The 19608-nt window shown below is 40.1% G+C and overlaps 1 protein-coding gene across 1 annotated transcript in view; it reads right to left on the reverse strand.

Moving 5' to 3' along the window:
- Nucleotides 1-1934: 1934 nt before the first annotated feature.
- The window catches only part of LOC119896175, a 28096-nt gene continuing 10422 nt past the window's right edge, over nt 1935-19608 (reverse strand). The window contains exons 3-4 of the mRNA XM_038709662.1: nt 2815-15201; nt 1935-2716 (exon numbers count right to left, since the gene is read on the reverse strand). Coding sequence (XP_038565590.1) covers nt 3352-15201 — 11850 coding nt within the window. The 3' untranslated portion in view covers nt 1935-2716; nt 2815-3351. The remainder of the gene's footprint in view (nt 2717-2814; nt 15202-19608) is intronic.

The following is a 19608-nucleotide window of genomic DNA, read 5'->3' on the forward strand; positions in this document are numbered from 1 at the left end:
AAAATAAAAAAAGTAATTGGCACCTAGTTCCTTTTTTAAGCCTACTTTTACTCTTTACTCCAGTATTTTCTGTGGGCCAGTAGAGCAGTAAAGCAGTCTGCGTCGCTCTTTAACAAGCCGGCTGGCACCTACCTTCACTTTCTATTAACGGCGCATTAAAAGCGTGTTTAGTCTCTGCAGAGCAAACGTAAACTTCACAGTGTAACATCCAAGTCTGATGATCACTAGAATGATTCTGATAAATTAACAGTATCCTGTTGTTGAAAAGAGCATCGCTTTCTTTTGATGGATATTCGCCTTTTTTTGTTTGTTTGTTTTTAATAGCCTACTGTTTAATGGATATGAGTGTCGATAAACAGAATGTCGCCGGTGAAAATAATCTTGGCTTTCACTCAGCAGCTACCAGCTGTTATTTATTCAGGAAACAATCATATTGGAGATGCACAGAGAGAGAAAATATGGTGGATAAAACAGTCTTGTTGGGCTTTACGCATGACGCACAGCTTCCTCTGTATGTAGTTTTACCTCCTTCAACAACGAGCTGCTCTCCTGTTACTGCCACAATAATTCTTTGCGTTGTGAAGATTATTTAGGTTCTTTAGGAATAATCAGATTGTTTTGGCTGCTTGTGCTACTGCAAAGCAAGAGGTTTGCAGTAGCACAAGTCCATAATAAGATACATGCAACAATAGTTGGCTGGGCAGCAAGCATGATATTTTAAAGTGATCTTATCAACACATTCATGGAGATTTAAAAAGAAAAATAATTATTAAACAGAAATAGCTAAACCAACAAAGCAAATTGCATTCCCTAGAAATAACCATGTTGCAGCTGTTTCAAACCTGATGAATAGCATAAATAAAATATATTATTATATTTATACATGAGTAGGTTTGTCTTTTTTTCTTTTCCTTTTTATGGGAGTAATTGTACTTTTTCTTGAGTAAAGATTTTGAGTACTTTACCTGCCACTGGCCAGTGGCACCAATACTAGCGCTGACATAGTGAACTTGAGACAGCAGAGATGAGGTGAATAGCAGAACAGAGTCAAAGCCAGCACAGTCCAAAGCAGCAGTTTATGGTAAGATTGATGATGATATGGCTTATTTAGTTATCTACTCAAGGGATCAGCTGAAATGATTACTTTACTTTAGGGGTGTTAGATGGATGTTTCTAGTTTTGAAAATGTATTTTAAAGGTTAATTTAGTTATGTACTCAACTTGCATAAAATTTTCAAGAATGCAGGTATAAAGGTCTTTAAAGACTCAGAGGGCCCGACTAATGCTGGAGAGCGGGCTGACCAGGGACAAACTCCTGGGCCACTTTTTTGGCCTCTGTCCGTGACCATCCTTGACCTTAAAAACATGTGCCAGGAGGTGTGCATGTGTCTCTGCTACGTGTCCATAAACAATTGAAAAGTAGTCAAAATGTTCCTAATGTTCATAATCTCCCCTCTCCAGTCTATTCTCCATCTTCTGTCACTACAAAGATCCTCTTTCAGCCACACTAATAGTACAATCTGTTTTCAATAGCATATTATGTTACATTACCTTATCTATCCAATGTGTAACTAACTGCAACAACTCATACCACACAATTTGTTTGTATTTTTGATTTCACCCCTTAGTTCTTAGTGCACAAATATTGTATTCATTTCATAGGTGTAATTTACACTGTGGATACTGGGGACATGTCTCCATCACTTTTTTTAAAGCATTTGTTAAATATGTTCTAAAAAATGGCTTGCAACAAGAAATGTTTAAAAAAACAAATAAAATTACTTTGAGAAAGGTTTATTTGCACAATAAGAAAACATGCAATGCAATTTAAAGATCAAAGAAACAAATGTGCATTGTTCAAAAAAGTTTAAGCTAAAAAAAAAATCACTTTATTTAAATAAAGACAATTCTACCATAAATTGGTACAGAAAATGTCCCCAGAATGCAGGAAATTGTGTTTAGTGCTCAAATTTTTCTAGGGGACCCCCATTTATATATTTCAGCATTGAATATTTCATCATATAGTGTATATCTCAGTTTTTATTTATTTTTTTACATTTGGGAATACTTTGGGAATACTACTTTATTTAATTTCCTTAAATAATTTTAACAGACCATGGTAAACAAATGAAAAACAAACCAGCAACAACAACCATAACAACAGTAAAAACTAAAAATGAATTCAACTTGCCATGGTCATTTCTTTAATATTTAAGAATCTATGTAATTAAGTGGAAGTGGATACATTATATTTAATATTACAATATGAATGACTGAGATTTTAATCAGGAATTGAAAACTGAAAATTAAGCATGTTCAGGTACACTATTAAATGCTATTTTCCAAACCAAGAATTAAAAGAGTTTCACATATGCAAACAAATATAAAGCCAAAAACAGCTTTTTGTTAGTAGTCATGTTGGTTTAAAAATTGTCGAAAGAATAGTTTGATTTTATTCTTACAGATCACTATACTATACTCACAGCTCTCCTGCTGCTATAGCTAACATAACAACAACAGCATGTCTTATTGAACTTGCGAGTAAGCTGAATGATCATGATAATTTAATGTTACTGACACAAACATCATGGCTGGAACAGCTGGAGTAGTGTTGTGTGGCTTGGTCCGAGACACTTTGTTTGATTCCCATTTACAGAGCCAGGGCTAAGGACAAACACCAGATGTTTCTTTAGCGCACACTGGTGAAGGATATTCCCTGAATTTCACAAAAAGAAATGTATTGGATTAGAATCACTTACACCACTTTTAAGTTGACAAATTGTATTTTAAATATATGCAGGAAGCATACAATACCATGTCTCTCATTTCTCCTCTGGACACACTTTACAGCAGGCACCGCAAGGACAGCAGCAGCGAGAGCAGTAATGCCGGAGCTGAAAGAGGAGACCGCTGGTTGTCTCTGGAGCTGCTTCAGTTTTTTCTACCTTCATTTGCCCTTGATACATTTTGGCAGAAGCTTGTTCTGTTATCTGCACTGATGTATCCCCTATGATTGTATCCCCCTTGAATGTTTGATTAGCTTTGTCACTAGTTGTCCTAGACACTTTTTCTTTGACGTGGAGTTTCTCAATCTCATTGAGCATCTGAAGCTTAAGTTGTTGGAGCTCTGTGTATATTTTATCAAGGCTTGTGCGGTCTCTCTCATGGTCACTTTGAGATGTTGTGTCCTTACTTAGTCCTTGTTCCAGCTTTGCCTTCTCCCATGGTTCCTGTTCTTTTTGTAACCATGTCCTCTTAAGAAACTTATTGATGACCTTTAGTTTTTTCTCCAGGTTGTTTGTCATCTCATGACCCCAGCGCTTTGTCTGATCAATCTCCTTCCGTTCCATTTTAGTATCCTTCCATATATTTCGCAAACAATCTCTTTTTGACATTTTTTTTCCTGTAAAATATTTGTGGTCTGCCACTTAACTCAGACAGTGTTCCAAGCTTCTGTTTCTGTTCATTTTCCACTTTTTCACCCTCCACTACCATCAGCAAACCTTTCCTCTCAGTCTTCAGGTATTTACCCTTTTTGAAAAGACCAAGTTTATCTTCATCTAACTTCCACTGATTCACAAATTCTTTAGTCAGGATTGTGACATCTGACCCCCGAACATCCTGGTCATTCTCAGATTCACACTTTTTAAGTTTATTTAAATCCCGTTTTACGATATCTTGCTGCTGCTGCGATTCTGCGACACCATCGGTTTGTACCACCTTGTCAAACTTCACTGTAACCACCTGTTTCTTCTCTCGTTGCATGAGCTCATAATAGCCAATGACCTTATTTATCTGTTGTTCAAGATCATCACACGTGTGTTCCAAGATTGAGTTTAACTGAATTATGTCTATAGTTTTCTGTTCTAATTGCTCCATATTGTTTCTAATATGTATTGTTTGATTCAGCAATTTTGCTCTTTGACTTCCTATGGAGTTCATTAAATGGGTGAGTAGGTCATGTCTTTCCAGCTCAGACAATTTGCCATCCATCGTCTTCTTTTTGTCTCTTTCCTCTTTTATGTCTTGTTTCTCTTGTTCTAATAAGTCAGTTTGTGTCTGGATATCAGACCGCATCTGGTCACAGTCCACTTTCTCTTTGTTCAACAGCTCATTCCTTCTATTCAGATCCTCTCTGTCTCGCTTCAGTTGTGCCTTAAGTTTTCCAAGATTTTGTTTTTCCATCTCAAACTTTTGCTTCCACATATTTTCCATGTGTTCTCTCTGGATGTCCATGTCGGAGAGCATACTTAGCAGACTTTCCCTTTCTCTCTCTAAAATCTCAGCGTCACCAGCCACGCTTTCTTTCTGTTTATCAAGTTCTCCAAGCTTTTGTTCCAATACAGTGTACAGCATTAGCACATCCTCATTGTTTTGTCTCAACCTGTCCACCTTGTATTTTACGCCTTCACTTATCTTCACATTTTGCTGTAGAAGTTTTGCTCTCAGAGTTTCTATGGATTTCATTTTACTCATCAGTTGATCTTCTCTTATTTTCAGCTCTTCCCTTTCTCTGTCCATTATGTCCTTTTCATTCAAAAGCATTTCTCTCCCTTTGTCATGGTCAGTCTTCATTTTCGTGAGTTGTTCGCGCTCTCCACTCATGCTGTTTGTGGCTGATTCCACCTCTTCTACTTTCTTGTTGAGGTCCTTCCTCAAAAGTTCCAGTTCTTCTCTTTCTGCCAGTACACTGTTCTTACTGGTCTCCAGTTCTTGTGTTTGTCTTTTGATGTCGTCTTCCTTGAGTTCTTGCTCTTTTTGTCTGAAGGTAATCATGTTCATGACATTTTCGAGTTCATCTCGTTCTCTCCGAACCCGAAGAGTCAGATTTTTCACGTGGGTTTTCTCTCTGTTTATCTCGTCAAACAGACTGACTGCATTTTCCTTCTTCTTTTGCAGCTCAGTCTTTGTGATGTCCAACTTGTCTCTTGCCACTTTTATGTCTTGTTTCTCTTGTTCTAATACGTCAGTTTGTCTCTGGATGTCAGACCTCATCTGGTCCAAGTGCACTTTCTCTTTGTTCAACAGCTCAGTCATTCTGTTCAGATCCTCTCTGTCTTGCTTCAGCTCTGCCTTCAGCTTTTCAAGATCCGTCGTTCCCAACAAAGCCTCTTGTTTCATTCGATTTTCCATATCTTGTCTCTGGATGACAATTTCGGCCAAAACACTCTTCAAACCTTTCTTTTCAGTCTCGATTGCCTTAGCGTAACGTGGCATATATTCTTTCTTTTCACACAAATCCCAATGCTTTTGCTCCAATACAGTCAATAGTTTCAGAATGTCGTCGTTGTTTTGCTCCAGTCTGGCGATTTTGTCTCTCATGTCTTCACTCATCCTTTCACTCAGGTGTTGAAGTTTTGCCCTCAGAGATTCTATTGATTTCATTTTATTCAAGAGTTGTTCTTTTCTTATTTTCAGCTCTGACCGATCTCTTTCAAGTCTGTCCTTTTCATTCAAAAGTATTTCCCTGTCCCTCTCAGTACTGATCTTCATCTGACTGAGTTGTCCTCTCTCTCCACTGATGCTATTCATGGCAGCTTCAAGCTCTTCCCCCTTCTTGTTGAGATGCTTCTTCAAAACTTCCAGTTCTTGTCTTTCTGCCAGTGCGCTGTTCTTACTGGTCTCCAGTTCTTGTGTTTGTCTTTTGATGTCGTCTCCCCTGAGCTCTTGTTCTTTTCGTCTGAAGGCAATCATGTTAATGACTTTCTCAAGTTCGTCCCTTTTTGTCTGAACATGAAGGGCTAGATCTTTAATGTTGGCTTTCTCTCTGTATATGCCGTCAAACAGACATTCAAGGTTTTCCTTCTTCTTTTGCAGCTCTATCTTTGTGAATTCCAACCTGTCTCTTTCCTCTTTTATGTCTTGTTTCTCTTGTTCTAATAAGTCAGTTTGTGTCTGGATGTCAGACCGCATCTGGTCACAGTCCACTTTCTCTTTGTTCAACAGCTCATTCCTTCTATTCAGATCCTCTCTGTCTCGCTTCAGTTGTGCCTTAAGTTTTCCAAGATTTTGTTTTTCCATCTCAAACTTTTGCTTCCACATATTTTCCATGTGTTCTCTCTGGATGTCCATGTCGGAGAGCATACTTAGCAGACTTTCCCTTTCTCTCTCTAAAATCTCAGTGTCACCAGCCACGCTTTCTTTCTGTTTATCAAGTTCTCCAAGCTTTTGTTCCAATACAGTGTACAGCATTAGCACATCCTCATTGTTTTGTCTCAACCTGTCCACCTTGTATTTTACGCCTTCACTTATCTTCACATTTTGCTGTAGAAGTTTTGCTCTCAGAGTTTCTATGGATTTCATTTTACTCATCAGTTGATCTTCTCTTATTTTCAGCTCTTCCCTTTCTCTGTCCATTATGTCCTTTTCATTCAAAAGCATTTCTCTCCCTTTGTCATGGTCAGTCTTCATTTTCGTGAGTTGTTCGCGCTCTCCACTCATGCTGTTTGTGGCTGATTCCACCTCTTCTACTTTCTTGTTGAGGTCCTTCCTCAAAAGTTCCAGTTCTTCTCTTTCTGCCAGTACACTGTTCTTACTGGTCTCCAGTTCTTGTGTTTGTCTTTTGATGTCGTCTTCCTTGAGTTCTTGCTCTTTTTGTCTGAAGGTAATCATGTTCATGACATTTTCGAGTTCATCTCGTTCTCTCCGAACCCGAAGAGTCAGATTTTTCACGTGGGTTTTCTCTCTGTTTATCTCGTCAAACAGACTGACTGCATTTTCCTTCTTCTTTTGCAGCTCAGTCTTTGTGATGTCCAACTTGTCTCTTGCCACTTTTATGTCTTGTTTCTCTTGTTCTAATACGTCAGTTTGTCTCTGGATGTCAGACCTCATCTGGTCCAAGTGCACTTTCTCTTTGTTCAACAGCTCAGTCATTCTGTTCAGATCCTCTCTGTCTTGCTTCAGCTCTGCCTTCAGCTTTTCAAGATCCGTCGTTCCCAACAAAGCCTCTTGTTTCATTCGATTTTCCATATCTTGTCTCTGGATGACAATTTCGGCCAAAACACTCTTCAAACCTTTCTTTTCAGTCTCGATTGCCTTAGCGTAACGTGGCATATATTCTTTCTTTTCACACAAATCCCAATGCTTTTGCTCCAATACAGTCAATAGTTTCAGAATGTCGTCGTTGTTTTGCTCCAGTCTGGCGATTTTGTCTCTCATGTCTTCACTCATCCTTTCACTCAGGTGTTGAAGTTTTGCCCTCAGAGATTCTATTGATTTCATTTTATTCAAGAGTTGTTCTTTTCTTATTTTCAGCTCTGACCGATCTCTTTCTAGTCTGTCCTTTTCATTCAAAAGTATTTCCCTGTCCCTCTCAGTACTGATCTTCATCTGACTGAGTTGTCCTCTCTCTCCACTGATGCTATTCATGGCAGCTTCAAGCTCTTCCCCCTTCTTGTTGAGATGCTTCTTCAAAACTTCCAGTTCTTGTCTTTCTGCCAGTGCGCTGTTCTTACTGGTCTCCAGTTCTTGTGTTTGTCTTTTGATGTCGTCTCCCCTGAGCTCTTGTTCTTTTCGTCTGAAGGCAATCATGTTAATGACTTTCTCAAGTTCGTCCCTTTTTGTCTGAACATGAAGGGCTAGATCTTTAATGTTGGCTTTCTCTCTGTATATGCCGTCAAACAGACATTCAAGGTTTTCCTTCTTCTTTTGCAGCTCTATCTTTGTGAATTCCAACCTGTCTCTTTCCTCTTTTATGTCTTGTTTCTCTTGTTCTAATAAGTCAGTTTGTGTCTGGATGTCAGACCGCATCTGGTCACAGTCCACTTTCTCTTTGTTCAACAGCTCATTCCTTCTATTCAGATCCTCTCTGTCTCGCTTCAGTTGTGCCTTAAGTTTTCCAAGATTTTGTTTTTCCATCTCAAACTTTTGCTTCCACATATTTTCCATGTGTTCTCTCTGGATGTCCATGTCGGAGAGCATACTTAGCAGACTTTCCCTTTCTCTCTCTAAAATCTCAGTGTCACCAGCCACGCTTTCTTTCTGTTTATCAAGTTCTCCAAGCTTTTGTTCCAATACAGTGTACAGCATTAGCACATCCTCATTGTTTTGTCTCAACCTGTCCACCTTGTATTTTACGCCTTCACTTATCGTCACATTTTGCTGTAGAAGTTTTGCTCTCAGAGTTTCTATGGATTTCATTTTACTCATCAGTTGATCTTCTCTTATTTTCAGCTCTTCCCTTTCTCTGTCCATTATGTCCTTTTCATTCAAAAGCATTTCTCTCCCTTTGTCATGGTCAGTCTTCATTTTCGTGAGTTGTTCGCGCTCTCCACTCATGCTGTTTGTGGCTGATTCCACCTCTTCTACTTTCTTGTTGAGGTCCTTCCTCAAAAGTTCCAGTTCTTCTCTTTCTGCCAGTACACTGTTCTTACTGGTCTCCAGTTCTTGTGTTTGTCTTTTGATGTCGTCTTCCTTGAGTTCTTGCTCTTTTTGTCTGAAGGTAATCATGTTCATGACATTTTCGAGTTCATCTCGTTCTCTCCGAACCCGAAGAGTCAGATTTTTCACGTGGGTTTTCTCTCTGTTTATCTCGTCAAACAGACTGACTGCATTTTCCTTCTTCTTTTGCAGCTCAGTCTTTGTGATGTCCAACTTGTCTCTTGCCACTTTTATGTCTTGTTTCTCTTGTTCTAATACGTCAGTTTGTCTCTGGATGTCAGACCTCATCTGGTCCAAGTGCACTTTCTCTTTGTTCAACAGCTCAGTCATTCTGTTCAGATCCTCTCTGTCTTGCTTCAGCTCTGCCTTCAGCTTTTCAAGATCCGTCGTTCCCAACAAAGCCTCTTGTTTCATTCGATTTTCCATATCTTGTCTCTGGATGACAATTTCGGCCAAAACACTCTTCAAACCTTTCTTTTCAGTCTCGATTGCCTTAGCGTAACGTGGCATATATTCTTTCTTTTCACACAAATCCCAATGCTTTTGCTCCAATACAGTCAATAGTTTCAGAATGTCGTCGTTGTTTTGCTCCAGTCTGGCGATTTTGTCTCTCATGTCTTCACTCATCCTTTCACTCAGGTGTTGAAGTTTTGCCCTCAGAGATTCTATTGATTTCATTTTATTCAAGAGTTGTTCTTTTCTTATTTTCAGCTCTGACCGATCTCTTTCTAGTCTGTCCTTTTCATTCAAAAGTATTTCCCTGTCCCTCTCAGTACTGATCTTCATCTGACTGAGTTGTCCTCTCTCTCCACTGATGCTATTCATGGCAGCTTCAAGCTCTTCCCCCTTCTTGTTGAGATGCTTCTTCAAAACTTCCAGTTCTTGTCTTTCTGCCAGTGCGCTGTTCTTACTGGTCTCCAGTTCTTGTGTTTGTCTTTTGATGTCGTCTCCCCTGAGCTCTTGTTCTTTTCGTCTGAAGGCAATCATGTTAATGACTTTCTCAAGTTCGTCCCTTTTTGTCTGAACATGAAGGGCTAGATCTTTAATGTTGGCTTTCTCTCTGTATATGCCGTCAAACAGACATTCAAGGTTTTCCTTCTTCTTTTGCAGCTCTATCTTTGTGAATTCCAACCTGTCTCTTTCCTCTTTTATGTCTTGTTTCTCTTGTTCTAATAAGTCAGTTTGTGTCTGGATGTCAGACCGCATCTGGTCACAGTCCACTTTCTCTTTGTTCAACAGCTCATTCCTTCTATTCAGATCCTCTCTGTCTCGCTTCAGTTGTGCCTTAAGTTTTCCAAGATTTTGTTTTTCCATCTCAAACTTTTGCTTCCACATATTTTCCATGTGTTCTCTCTGGATGTCCATGTCGGAGAGCATACTTAGCAGACTTTCCCTTTCTCTCTCTAAAATCTCAGTGTCACCAGCCACGCTTTCTTTCTGTTTATCAAGTTCTCCAAGCTTTTGTTCCAATACAGTGTACAGCATTAGCACATCCTCATTGTTTTGTCTCAACCTGTCCACCTTGTATTTTACGCCTTCACTTATCGTCACATTTTGCTGTAGAAGTTTTGCTCTCAGAGTTTCTATGGATTTCATTTTACTCATCAGTTGATCTTCTCTTATTTTCAGCTCTTCCCTTTCTCTGTCCATTATGTCCTTTTCATTCAAAAGCATTTCTCTCCCTTTGTCATGGTCAGTCTTCATTTTCGTGAGTTGTTCGCGCTCTCCACTCATGCTGTTTGTGGCTGATTCCACCTCTTCTACTTTCTTGTTGAGGTCCTTCCTCAAAAGTTCCAGTTCTTCTCTTTCTGCCAGTACACTGTTCTTACTGGTCTCCAGTTCTTGTGTTTGTCTTTTGATGTCGTCTTCCTTGAGTTCTTGCTCTTTTTGTCTGAAGGTAATCATGTTCATGACATTTTCGAGTTCATCTCGTTCTCTCCGAACCCGAAGAGTCAGATTTTTCACGTGGGTTTTCTCTCTGTTTATCTCGTCAAACAGACTGACTGCATTTTCCTTCTTCTTTTGCAGCTCAGTCTTTGTGATGTCCAACTTGTCTCTTGCCACTTTTATGTCTTGTTTCTCTTGTTCTAATACGTCAGTTTGTCTCTGGATGTCAGACCTCATCTGGTCCAAGTGCACTTTCTCTTTGTTCAACAGCTCAGTCATTCTGTTCAGATCCTCTCTGTCTTGCTTCAGCTCTGCCTTCAGCTTTTCAAGATCCGTCGTTCCCAACAAAGCCTCTTGTTTCATTCGATTTTCCATATCTTGTCTCTGGATGACAATTTCGGCCAAAACACTCTTCAAACCTTTCTTTTCAGTCTCGATTGCCTTAGCGTAACGTGGCATATATTCTTTCTTTTCACACAAATCCCAATGCTTTTGCTCCAATACAGTCAATAGTTTCAGAATGTCGTCGTTGTTTTGCTCCAGTCTGGCGATTTTGTCTCTCATGTCTTCACTCATCCTTTCACTCAGGTGTTGAAGTTTTGCCCTCAGAGATTCTATTGATTTCATTTTATTCAAGAGTTGTTCTTTTCTTATTTTCAGCTCTGACCGATCTCTTTCTAGTCTGTCCTTTTCATTCAAAAGTATTTCCCTGTCCCTCTCAGTACTGATCTTCATCTGACTGAGTTGTCCTCTCTCTCCACTGATGCTATTCATGGCAGCTTCAAGCTCTTCCCCCTTCTTGTTGAGATGCTTCTTCAAAACTTCCAGTTCTTGTCTTTCTGCCAGTGCGCTGTTCTTACTGGTCTCCAGTTCTTGTGTTTGTCTTTTGATGTCGTCTCCCCTGAGCTCTTGTTCTTTTCGTCTGAAGGCAATCATGTTAATGACTTTCTCAAGTTCGTCCCTTTTTGTCTGAACATGAAGGGCTAGATCTTTAATGTTGGCTTTCTCTCTGTATATGCCGTCAAACAGACATTCAAGGTTTTCCTTCTTCTTTTGCAGCTCTATCTTTGTGAATTCCAACCTGTCTCTTTCCTCTTTTATGTCTTGTTTCTCTTGTTCTAATAAGTCAGTTTGTGTCTGGATGTCAGACCGCATCTGGTCACAGTCCACTTTCTCTTTGTTCAACAGCTCATTCCTTCTATTCAGATCCTCTCTGTCTCGCTTCAGTTGTGCCTTAAGTTTTCCAAGATTTTGTTTTTCCATCTCAAACTTTTGCTTCCACATATTTTCCATGTGTTCTCTCTGGATGTCCATGTCGGAGAGCATACTTAGCAGACTTTCCCTTTCTCTCTCTAAAATCTCAGTGTCACCAGCCACGCTTTCTTTCTGTTTATCAAGTTCTCCAAGCTTTTGTTCCAATACAGTGTACAGCATTAGCACATCCTCATTGTTTTGTCTCAACCTGTCCACCTTGTATTTTACGCCTTCACTTATCGTCACATTTTGCTGTAGAAGTTTTGCTCTCAGAGTTTCTATGGATTTCATTTTACTCATCAGTTGATCTTCTCTTATTTTCAGCTCTTCCCTTTCTCTGTCCATTATGTCCTTTTCATTCAAAAGCATTTCTCTCCCTTTGTCATGGTCAGTCTTCATTTTCGTGAGTTGTTCGCGCTCTCCACTCATGCTGTTTGTGGCTGATTCCACCTCTTCTACTTTCTTGTTGAGGTCCTTCCTCAAAAGTTCCAGTTCTTCTCTTTCTGCCAGTACACTGTTCTTACTGGTCTCCAGTTCTTGTGTTTGTCTTTTGATGTCGTCTTCCTTGAGTTCTTGCTCTTTTTGTCTGAAGGTAATCATGTTCATGACATTTTCGAGTTCATCTCGTTCTCTCCGAACCCGAAGAGTCAGATTTTTCACGTGGGTTTTCTCTCTGTTTATCTCGTCAAACAGACTGACTGCATTTTCCTTCTTCTTTTGCAGCTCAGTCTTTGTGATGTCCAACTTGTCTCTTGCCACTTTTATGTCTTGTTTCTCTTGTTCTAATACGTCAGTTTGTCTCTGGATGTCAGACCTCATCTGGTCCAAGTGCACTTTCTCTTTGTTCAACAGCTCAGTCATTCTGTTCAGATCCTCTCTGTCTTGCTTCAGCTCTGCCTTCAGCTTTTCAAGATCCGTCGTTCCCAACAAAGCCTCTTGTTTCATTCGATTTTCCATATCTTGTCTCTGGATGACAATTTCGGCCAAAACACTCTTCAAACCTTTCTTTTCAGTCTCGATTGCCTTAGCGTAACGTGGCATATATTCTTTCTTTTCACACAAATCCCAATGCTTTTGCTCCAATACAGTCAATAGTTTCAGAATGTCGTCGTTGTTTTGCTCCAGTCTGGCGATTTTGTCTCTCATGTCTTCACTCATCCTTTCACTCAGGTGTTGAAGTTTTGCCCTCAGAGATTCTATTGATTTCATTTTATTCAAGAGTTGTTCTTTTCTTATTTTCAGCTCTGACCGATCTCTTTCTAGTCTGTCCTTTTCATTCAAAAGTATTTCCCTGTCCCTCTCAGTACTGATCTTCATCTGACTGAGTTGTCCTCTCTCTCCACTGATGCTATTCATGGCAGCTTCAAGCTCTTCCCCCTTCTTGTTGAGATGCTTCTTCAAAACTTCCAGTTCTTGTCTTTCTGCCAGTGCGCTGTTCTTACTGGTCTCCAGTTCTTGTGTTTGTCTTTTGATGTCGTCTCCCCTGAGCTCTTGTTCTTTTCGTCTGAAGGCAATCATGTTAATGACTTTCTCAAGTTCGTCCCTTTTTGTCTGAACATGAAGGGCTAGATCTTTAATGTTGGCTTTCTCTCTGTATATGCCGTCAAACAGACATTCAAGGTTTTCCTTCTTCTTTTGCAGCTCTATCTTTGTGAATTCCAACCTGTCTCTTTCCTCTTTTATGTCTTGTTTCTCTTGTTCTAATAAGTCAGTTTGTGTCTGGATGTCAGACCGCATCTGGTCACAGTCCACTTTCTCTTTGTTCAACAGCTCATTCCTTCTATTCAGATCCTCTCTGTCTCGCTTCAGTTGTGCCTTAAGTTTTCCAAGATTTTGTTTTTCCATCTCAAACTTTTGCTTCCACATATTTTCCATGTGTTCTCTCTGGATGTCCATGTCGGAGAGCATACTTAGCAGACTTTCCCTTTCTCTCTCTAAAATCTCAGTGTCACCAGCCACGCTTTCTTTCTGTTTATCAAGTTCTCCAAGCTTTTGTTCCAATACAGTGTACAGCATTAGCACATCCTCATTGTTTTGTCTCAACCTGTCCACCTTGTATTTTACGCCTTCACTTATCGTCACATTTTGCTGTAGAAGTTTTGCTCTCAGAGTTTCTATGGATTTCATTTTACTCATCAGTTGATCTTCTCTTATTTTCAGCTCTTCCCTTTCTCTGTCCATTATGTCCTTTTCATTCAAAAGCATTTCTCTCCCTTTGTCATGGTCAGTCTTCATTTTCGTGAGTTGTTCGCGCTCTCCACTCATGCTGTTTGTGGCTGATTCCACCTCTTCTACTTTCTTGTTGAGGTCCTTCCTCAAAAGTTCCAGTTCTTCTCTTTCTGCCAGTACACTGTTCTTACTGGTCTCCAGTTCTTGTGTTTGTCTTTTGATGTCGTCTTCCTTGAGTTCTTGCTCTTTTTGTCTGAAGGTAATCATGTTCATGACATTTTCGAGTTCATCTCGTTCTCTCCGAACCCGAAGAGTCAGATTTTTCACGTGGGTTTTCTCTCTGTTTATCTCGTCAAACAGACTGACTGCATTTTCCTTCTTCTTTTGCAGCTCAGTCTTTGTGATGTCCAACTTGTCTCTTGCCACTTTTATGTCTTGTTTCTCTTGTTCTAATACGTCAGTTTGTCTCTGGATGTCAGACCTCATCTGGTCCAAGTGCACTTTCTCTTTGTTCAACAGCTCAGTCATTCTGTTCAGATCCTCTCTGTCTTGCTTCAGCTCTGCCTTCAGCTTTTCAAGATCCGTCGTTCCCAACAAAGCCTCTTGTTTCATTCGATTTTCCATATCTTGTCTCTGGATGACAATTTCGGCCAAAACACTCTTCAAACCTTTCTTTTCAGTCTCGATTGCCTTAGCGTAACGTGGCATATATTCTTTCTTTTCACACAAATCCCAATGCTTTTGCTCCAATACAGTCAATAGTTTCAGAATGTCGTCGTTGTTTTGCTCCAGTCTGGCGATTTTGTCTCTCATGTCTTCACTCATCCTTTCACTCAGGTGTTGAAGTTTTGCCCTCAGAGATTCTATTGATTTCATTTTATTCAAGAGTTGTTCTTTTCTTATTTTCAGCTCTGACCGATCTCTTTCTAGTCTGTCCTTTTCATTCAAAAGTATTTCCCTGTCCCTCTCAGTACTGATCTTCATCTGACTGAGTTGTCCTCTCTCTCCACTGATGCTATTCATGGCAGCTTCAAGCTCTTCCCCCTTCTTGTTGAGATGCTTCTTCAAAACTTCCAGTTCTTGTCTTTCTGCCAGTGCGCTGTTCTTACTGGTCTCCAGTTCTTGTGTTTGTCTTTTGATGTCGTCTCCCCTGAGCTCTTGTTCTTTTCGTCTGAAGGCAATCATGTTAATGACTTTCTCAAGTTCGTCCCTTTTTGTCTGAACATGAAGGGCTAGATCTTTAATGTTGGCTTTCTCTCTGTATATGCCGTCAAACAGACATTCAAGGTTTTCCTTCTTCTTTTGCAGCTCTATCTTTGTGAATTCCAACCTGTCTCTTTCCTCTTTTATGTCTTGTTTCTCTTGTTCTAATAAGTCAGTTTGTGTCTGGATGTCAGACCGCATCTGGTCACAGTCCACTTTCTCTTTGTTCAACAGCTCATTCCTTCTATTCAGATCCTCTCTGTCTCGCTTCAGTTGTGCCTTAAGTTTTCCAAGATTTTGTTTTTCCATCTCAAACTTTTGCTTCATTCGATTTTCCATATCTTGTCTCTGGATGACAATTTCGGCCAAAACACTCTTCAAACCTTCTTTTCAGTCTCGATTGCCTTAGCGTAACGTGGCATATATTCTTTCTTTTCACACAAATCCCAATGCTTTTGCTCCAATACAGTCAATAGTTTCAGAATGTCGTCGTTGTTTTGCTCCAGTCTGGCGATTTTGTCTCTCATGTCTTCACTCATCCTTTCACTCAGGTGTTGAAGTTTTGCCCTCAGAGATTCTATTGATTTCATTTTATTCAAGAGTTGTTCTTTTCTTATTTTCAGCTCTGACCGATCTCTTTCTAGTCTGTCCTTTTCATTCAAAAGTATTTCCCTGTCCCTCTCAGTACTGATCTTCATCTGACTGAGTTGTCCTCTCTCTCCACTGATGCTATTCATGGCAGCTTCAAGCTCTTCCCCTTCTTGTTGAGATGCTTCTTCAAAACTTCCAGTTCTTGTCTTTCTGCCAGTGCGCTGTTCTTACTGGTCTCCAGTTCTTGTGTTTGTCTTTTGATGTCGTCTCCCTGAGCTCTTGTTCTTTTCGTCTGAAGGCAATCATGTTAATGACTTTCTCAAGTTCGTCCCTTTTTGTCTGAACATGAAGGGCTAGATCTTTAATGTTGGCTTTCTCTCTGTATATGCCGTCAAACAGACATTCAAGGTTTTCCTTCTTCTTTTGCAGCTCTATCTTTGTGAATTCCAACCTGTCTCTTTCCTCTTTTATGTCTTGTTTCTCTTGTTCTAATAAGTCAGTTTGTGTCTGGATGTCAGACCGCATCTGGTCACAGTCCACTTTCTCTTTGTTCAACAGCTCATTCCTTCTATTCAGATCCTCTCTGTCTCGCTTCAGTTGTGCCTTAAGTTTTCCAAGATTTTGTTTTTCCATCTCAAACTTTTGCTTCCACATATTTTCCATGTGTTCTCTCTGGATGTCCATGTCGGAGAGCATACTTAGCAGACTTTCCCTTTCTCTCTCTAAAATCTCAGTGTCACCAGCCACGCTTTCTTTCTGTTTATCAAGTTCTCCAAGCTTTTGTTCCAATACAGTGTACAGCATTAGCACATCCTCATTGTTTTGTCTCAACCTGTCCACCTTGTATTTTACGCCTTCACTTATCGTCACATTTTGCTGTAGAAGTTTTGCTCTCAGAGTTTCTATGGATTTCATTTTACTCATCAGTTGATCTTCTCTTATTTTCAGCTCTTCCCTTTCTCTGTCCATTATGTCCTTTTCATTCAAAAGCATTTCTCTCCCTTTGTCATGGTCAGTCTTCATTTTCGTGAGTTGTTCGCGCTCTCCACTCATGCTGTTTGTGGCTGATTCCACCTCTTCTACTTTCTTGTTGAGGTCCTTCCTCAAAAGTTCCAGTTCTTCTCTTTCTGCCAGTACACTGTTCTTACTGGTCTCCAGTTCTTGTGTTTGTCTTTTGATGTCGTCTTCCTTGAGTTCTTGCTCTTTTTGTCTGAAGGTAATCATGTTCATGACATTTTCGAGTTCATCTCGTTCTCTCCGAACCCGAAGAGTCAGATTTTTCACGTGGGTTTTCTCTCTGTTTATCTCGTCAAACAGACTGACTGCATTTTCCTTCTTCTTTTGCAGCTCAGTCTTTGTGATGTCCAACTTGTCTCTTGCCACTTTTATGTCTTGTTTCTCTTGTTCTAATACGTCAGTTTGTCTCTGGATGTCAGACCTCATCTGGTCCAAGTGCACTTTCTCTTTGTTCAACAGCTCAGTCATTCTGTTCAGATCCTCTCTGTCTTGCTTCAGCTCTGCCTTCAGCTTTTCAAGATCCGTCGTTCCCAACAAAGCCTCTTGTTTCATTCGATTTTCCATATCTTGTCTCTGGATGACAATTTCGGCCAAAACACTCTTCAAACCTTTCTTTTCAGTCTCGATTGCCTTAGCGTAACGTGGCATATATTCTTTCTTTTCACACAAATCCCAATGCTTTTGCTCCAATACAGTCAATAGTTTCAGAATGTCGTCGTTGTTTTGCTCCAGTCTGGCGATTTTGTCTCTCATGTCTTCACTCATCCTTTCACTCAGGTGTTGAAGTTTTGCCCTCAGAGATTCTATTGATTTCATTTTATTCAAGAGTTGTTCTTTTCTTATTTTCAGCTCTGACCGATCTCTTTCTAGTCTGTCCTTTTCATTCAAAAGTATTTCCCTGTCCCTCTCAGTACTGATCTTCATCTGACTGAGTTGTCCTCTCTCTCCACTGATGCTATTCATGGCAGCTTCAAGCTCTTCCCCCTTCTTGTTGAGATGCTTCTTCAAAACTTCCAGTTCTTGTCTTTCTGCCAGTGCGCTGTTCTTACTGGTCTCCAGTTCTTGTGTTTGTCTTTTGATGTCGTCTCCCCTGAGCTCTTGTTCTTTTCGTCTGAAGGCAATCATGTTAATGACTTTCTCAAGTTCGTCCCTTTTTGTCTGAACATGAAGGGCTAGATCTTTAATGTTGGCTTTCTCTCTGTATATGCCGTCAAACAGACATTCAAGGTTTTCCTTCTTCTTTTGCAGCTCTATCTTTGTGAATTCCAACCTGTCTCTTTCCTCTTTTATGTCTTGTTTCTCTTGTTCTAATAAGTCAGTTTGTGTCTGGATGTCAGACCGCATCTGGTCACAGTCCACTTTCTCTTTGTTCAACAGCTCATTCCTTCTATTCAGATCCTCTCTGTCTCGCTTCAGTTGTGCCTTAAGTTTTCCAAGATTTTGTTTTTCCATCTCAAACTTTTGCTTCCACATATTTTCCATGTGTTCTCTCTGGATGTCCATGTCGGAGAGCATACTTAGCAGACTTTCCCTTTCTCTCTCTAAAATCTCAGTGTCACCAGCCACGCTTTCTTTCTGTTTATCAAGTTCTCCAAGCTTTTGTTCCAATACAGTGTACAGCATTAGCACATCCTCATTGTTTTGTCTCAACCTGTCCACCTTGTATTTTACGCCTTCACTTATCGTCACATTTTGCTGTAGAAGTTTTGCTCTCAGAGTTTCTATGGATTTCATTTTACTCATCAGTTGATCTTCTCTTATTTTCAGCTCTTCCCTTTCTCTGTCCATTATGTCCTTTTCATTCAAAAGCATTTCTCTCCCTTTGTCATGGTCAGTCTTCATTTTCGTGAGTTGTTCGCGCTCTCCACTCATGCTGTTTGTGGCTGATTCCACCTCTTCTACTTTCTTGTTGAGGTCCTTCCTCAAAAGTTCCAGTTCTTCTCTTTCTGCCAGTACACTGTTCTTACTGGTCTCCAGTTCTTGTGTTTGTCTTTTGATGTCGTCTTCCTTGAGTTCTTGCTCTTTTTGTCTGAAGGTAATCATGTTCATGACATTTTCGAGTTCATCTCGTTCTCTCCGAACCCGAAGAGTCAGATTTTTCACGTGGGTTTTCTCTCTGTTTATCTCGTCAAACAGACTGACTGCATTTTCCTTCTTCTTTTGCAGCTCAGTCTTTGTGATGTCCAACTTGTCTCTTGCCACTTTTATGTCTTGTTTCTCTTGTTCTAATACGTCAGTTTGTCTCTGGATGTCAGACCTCATCTGGTCCAAGTGCACTTTCTCTTTGTTCAACAGCTCAGTCATTCTGTTCAGATCCTCTCTGTCTTGCTTCAGCTCTGCCTTCAGCTTTTCAAGATCCGTCGTTCCCAACAAAGCCTCTTGTTTCATTCGATTTTCCATATCTTGTCTCTGGATGACAATTTCGGCCAAAACACTCTTCAAACCTTTCTTTTCAGTCTCGATTGCCTTAGTGTAACGTGGCATATATTCTTTCTTTTCACACAAATCCCAATGCTTTTGCTCCAATACAGTCAATAGTTTCAGAATGTCGTCGTTGTTTTGCTCCAGTCTGGCGATTTTGTCTCTCATGTCTTCACTCATCCTTTCACTCAGGTGTTGAAGTTTTGCCCTCAGAGATTCTATTGATTTCATTTTATTCAAGAGTTGTTCTTTTCTTATTTTCAGCTCTGACCGATCTCTTTCTAGTCTGTCCTTTTCATTCAAAAGTATTTCCCTGTCCCTCTCAGTACTGATCTTCATCTGACTGAGTTGTCCTCTCTCTCCACTGATGCTATTCATGGCAGCTTCAAGCTCTTCCCCCTTCTTGTTGAGATGCTTCTTCAAAACTTCCAGTTCTTGTCTTTCTGCCAGTGCGCTGTTCTTACTGGTCTCCAGTTCTTGTGTTTGTCTTTTGATGTCGTCTCCCCTGAGCTCTTGTTCTTTTCGTCTGAAGGCAATCATGTTAATGACTTTCTCAAGTTCGTCCCTTTTTGTCTGAACATGAAGGGCTAGATCTTTAATGTTGGCTTTCTCTCTGTATATGCCGTCAAACAGACATTCAAGGTTTTCCTTCTTCTTTTGCAGCTCTATCTTTGTGAATTCCAACCT

This window comes from Micropterus salmoides, unplaced genomic scaffold, assembly GCF_014851395.1.
Source record: "Micropterus salmoides isolate LMB-PRFRI ecotype aquatic unplaced genomic scaffold, ASM1485139v1 Ms_hic_scaffold_9, whole genome shotgun sequence".
NCBI classification, from domain to species: Eukaryota; Metazoa; Chordata; class Actinopteri; order Centrarchiformes; family Centrarchidae; genus Micropterus; species Micropterus salmoides.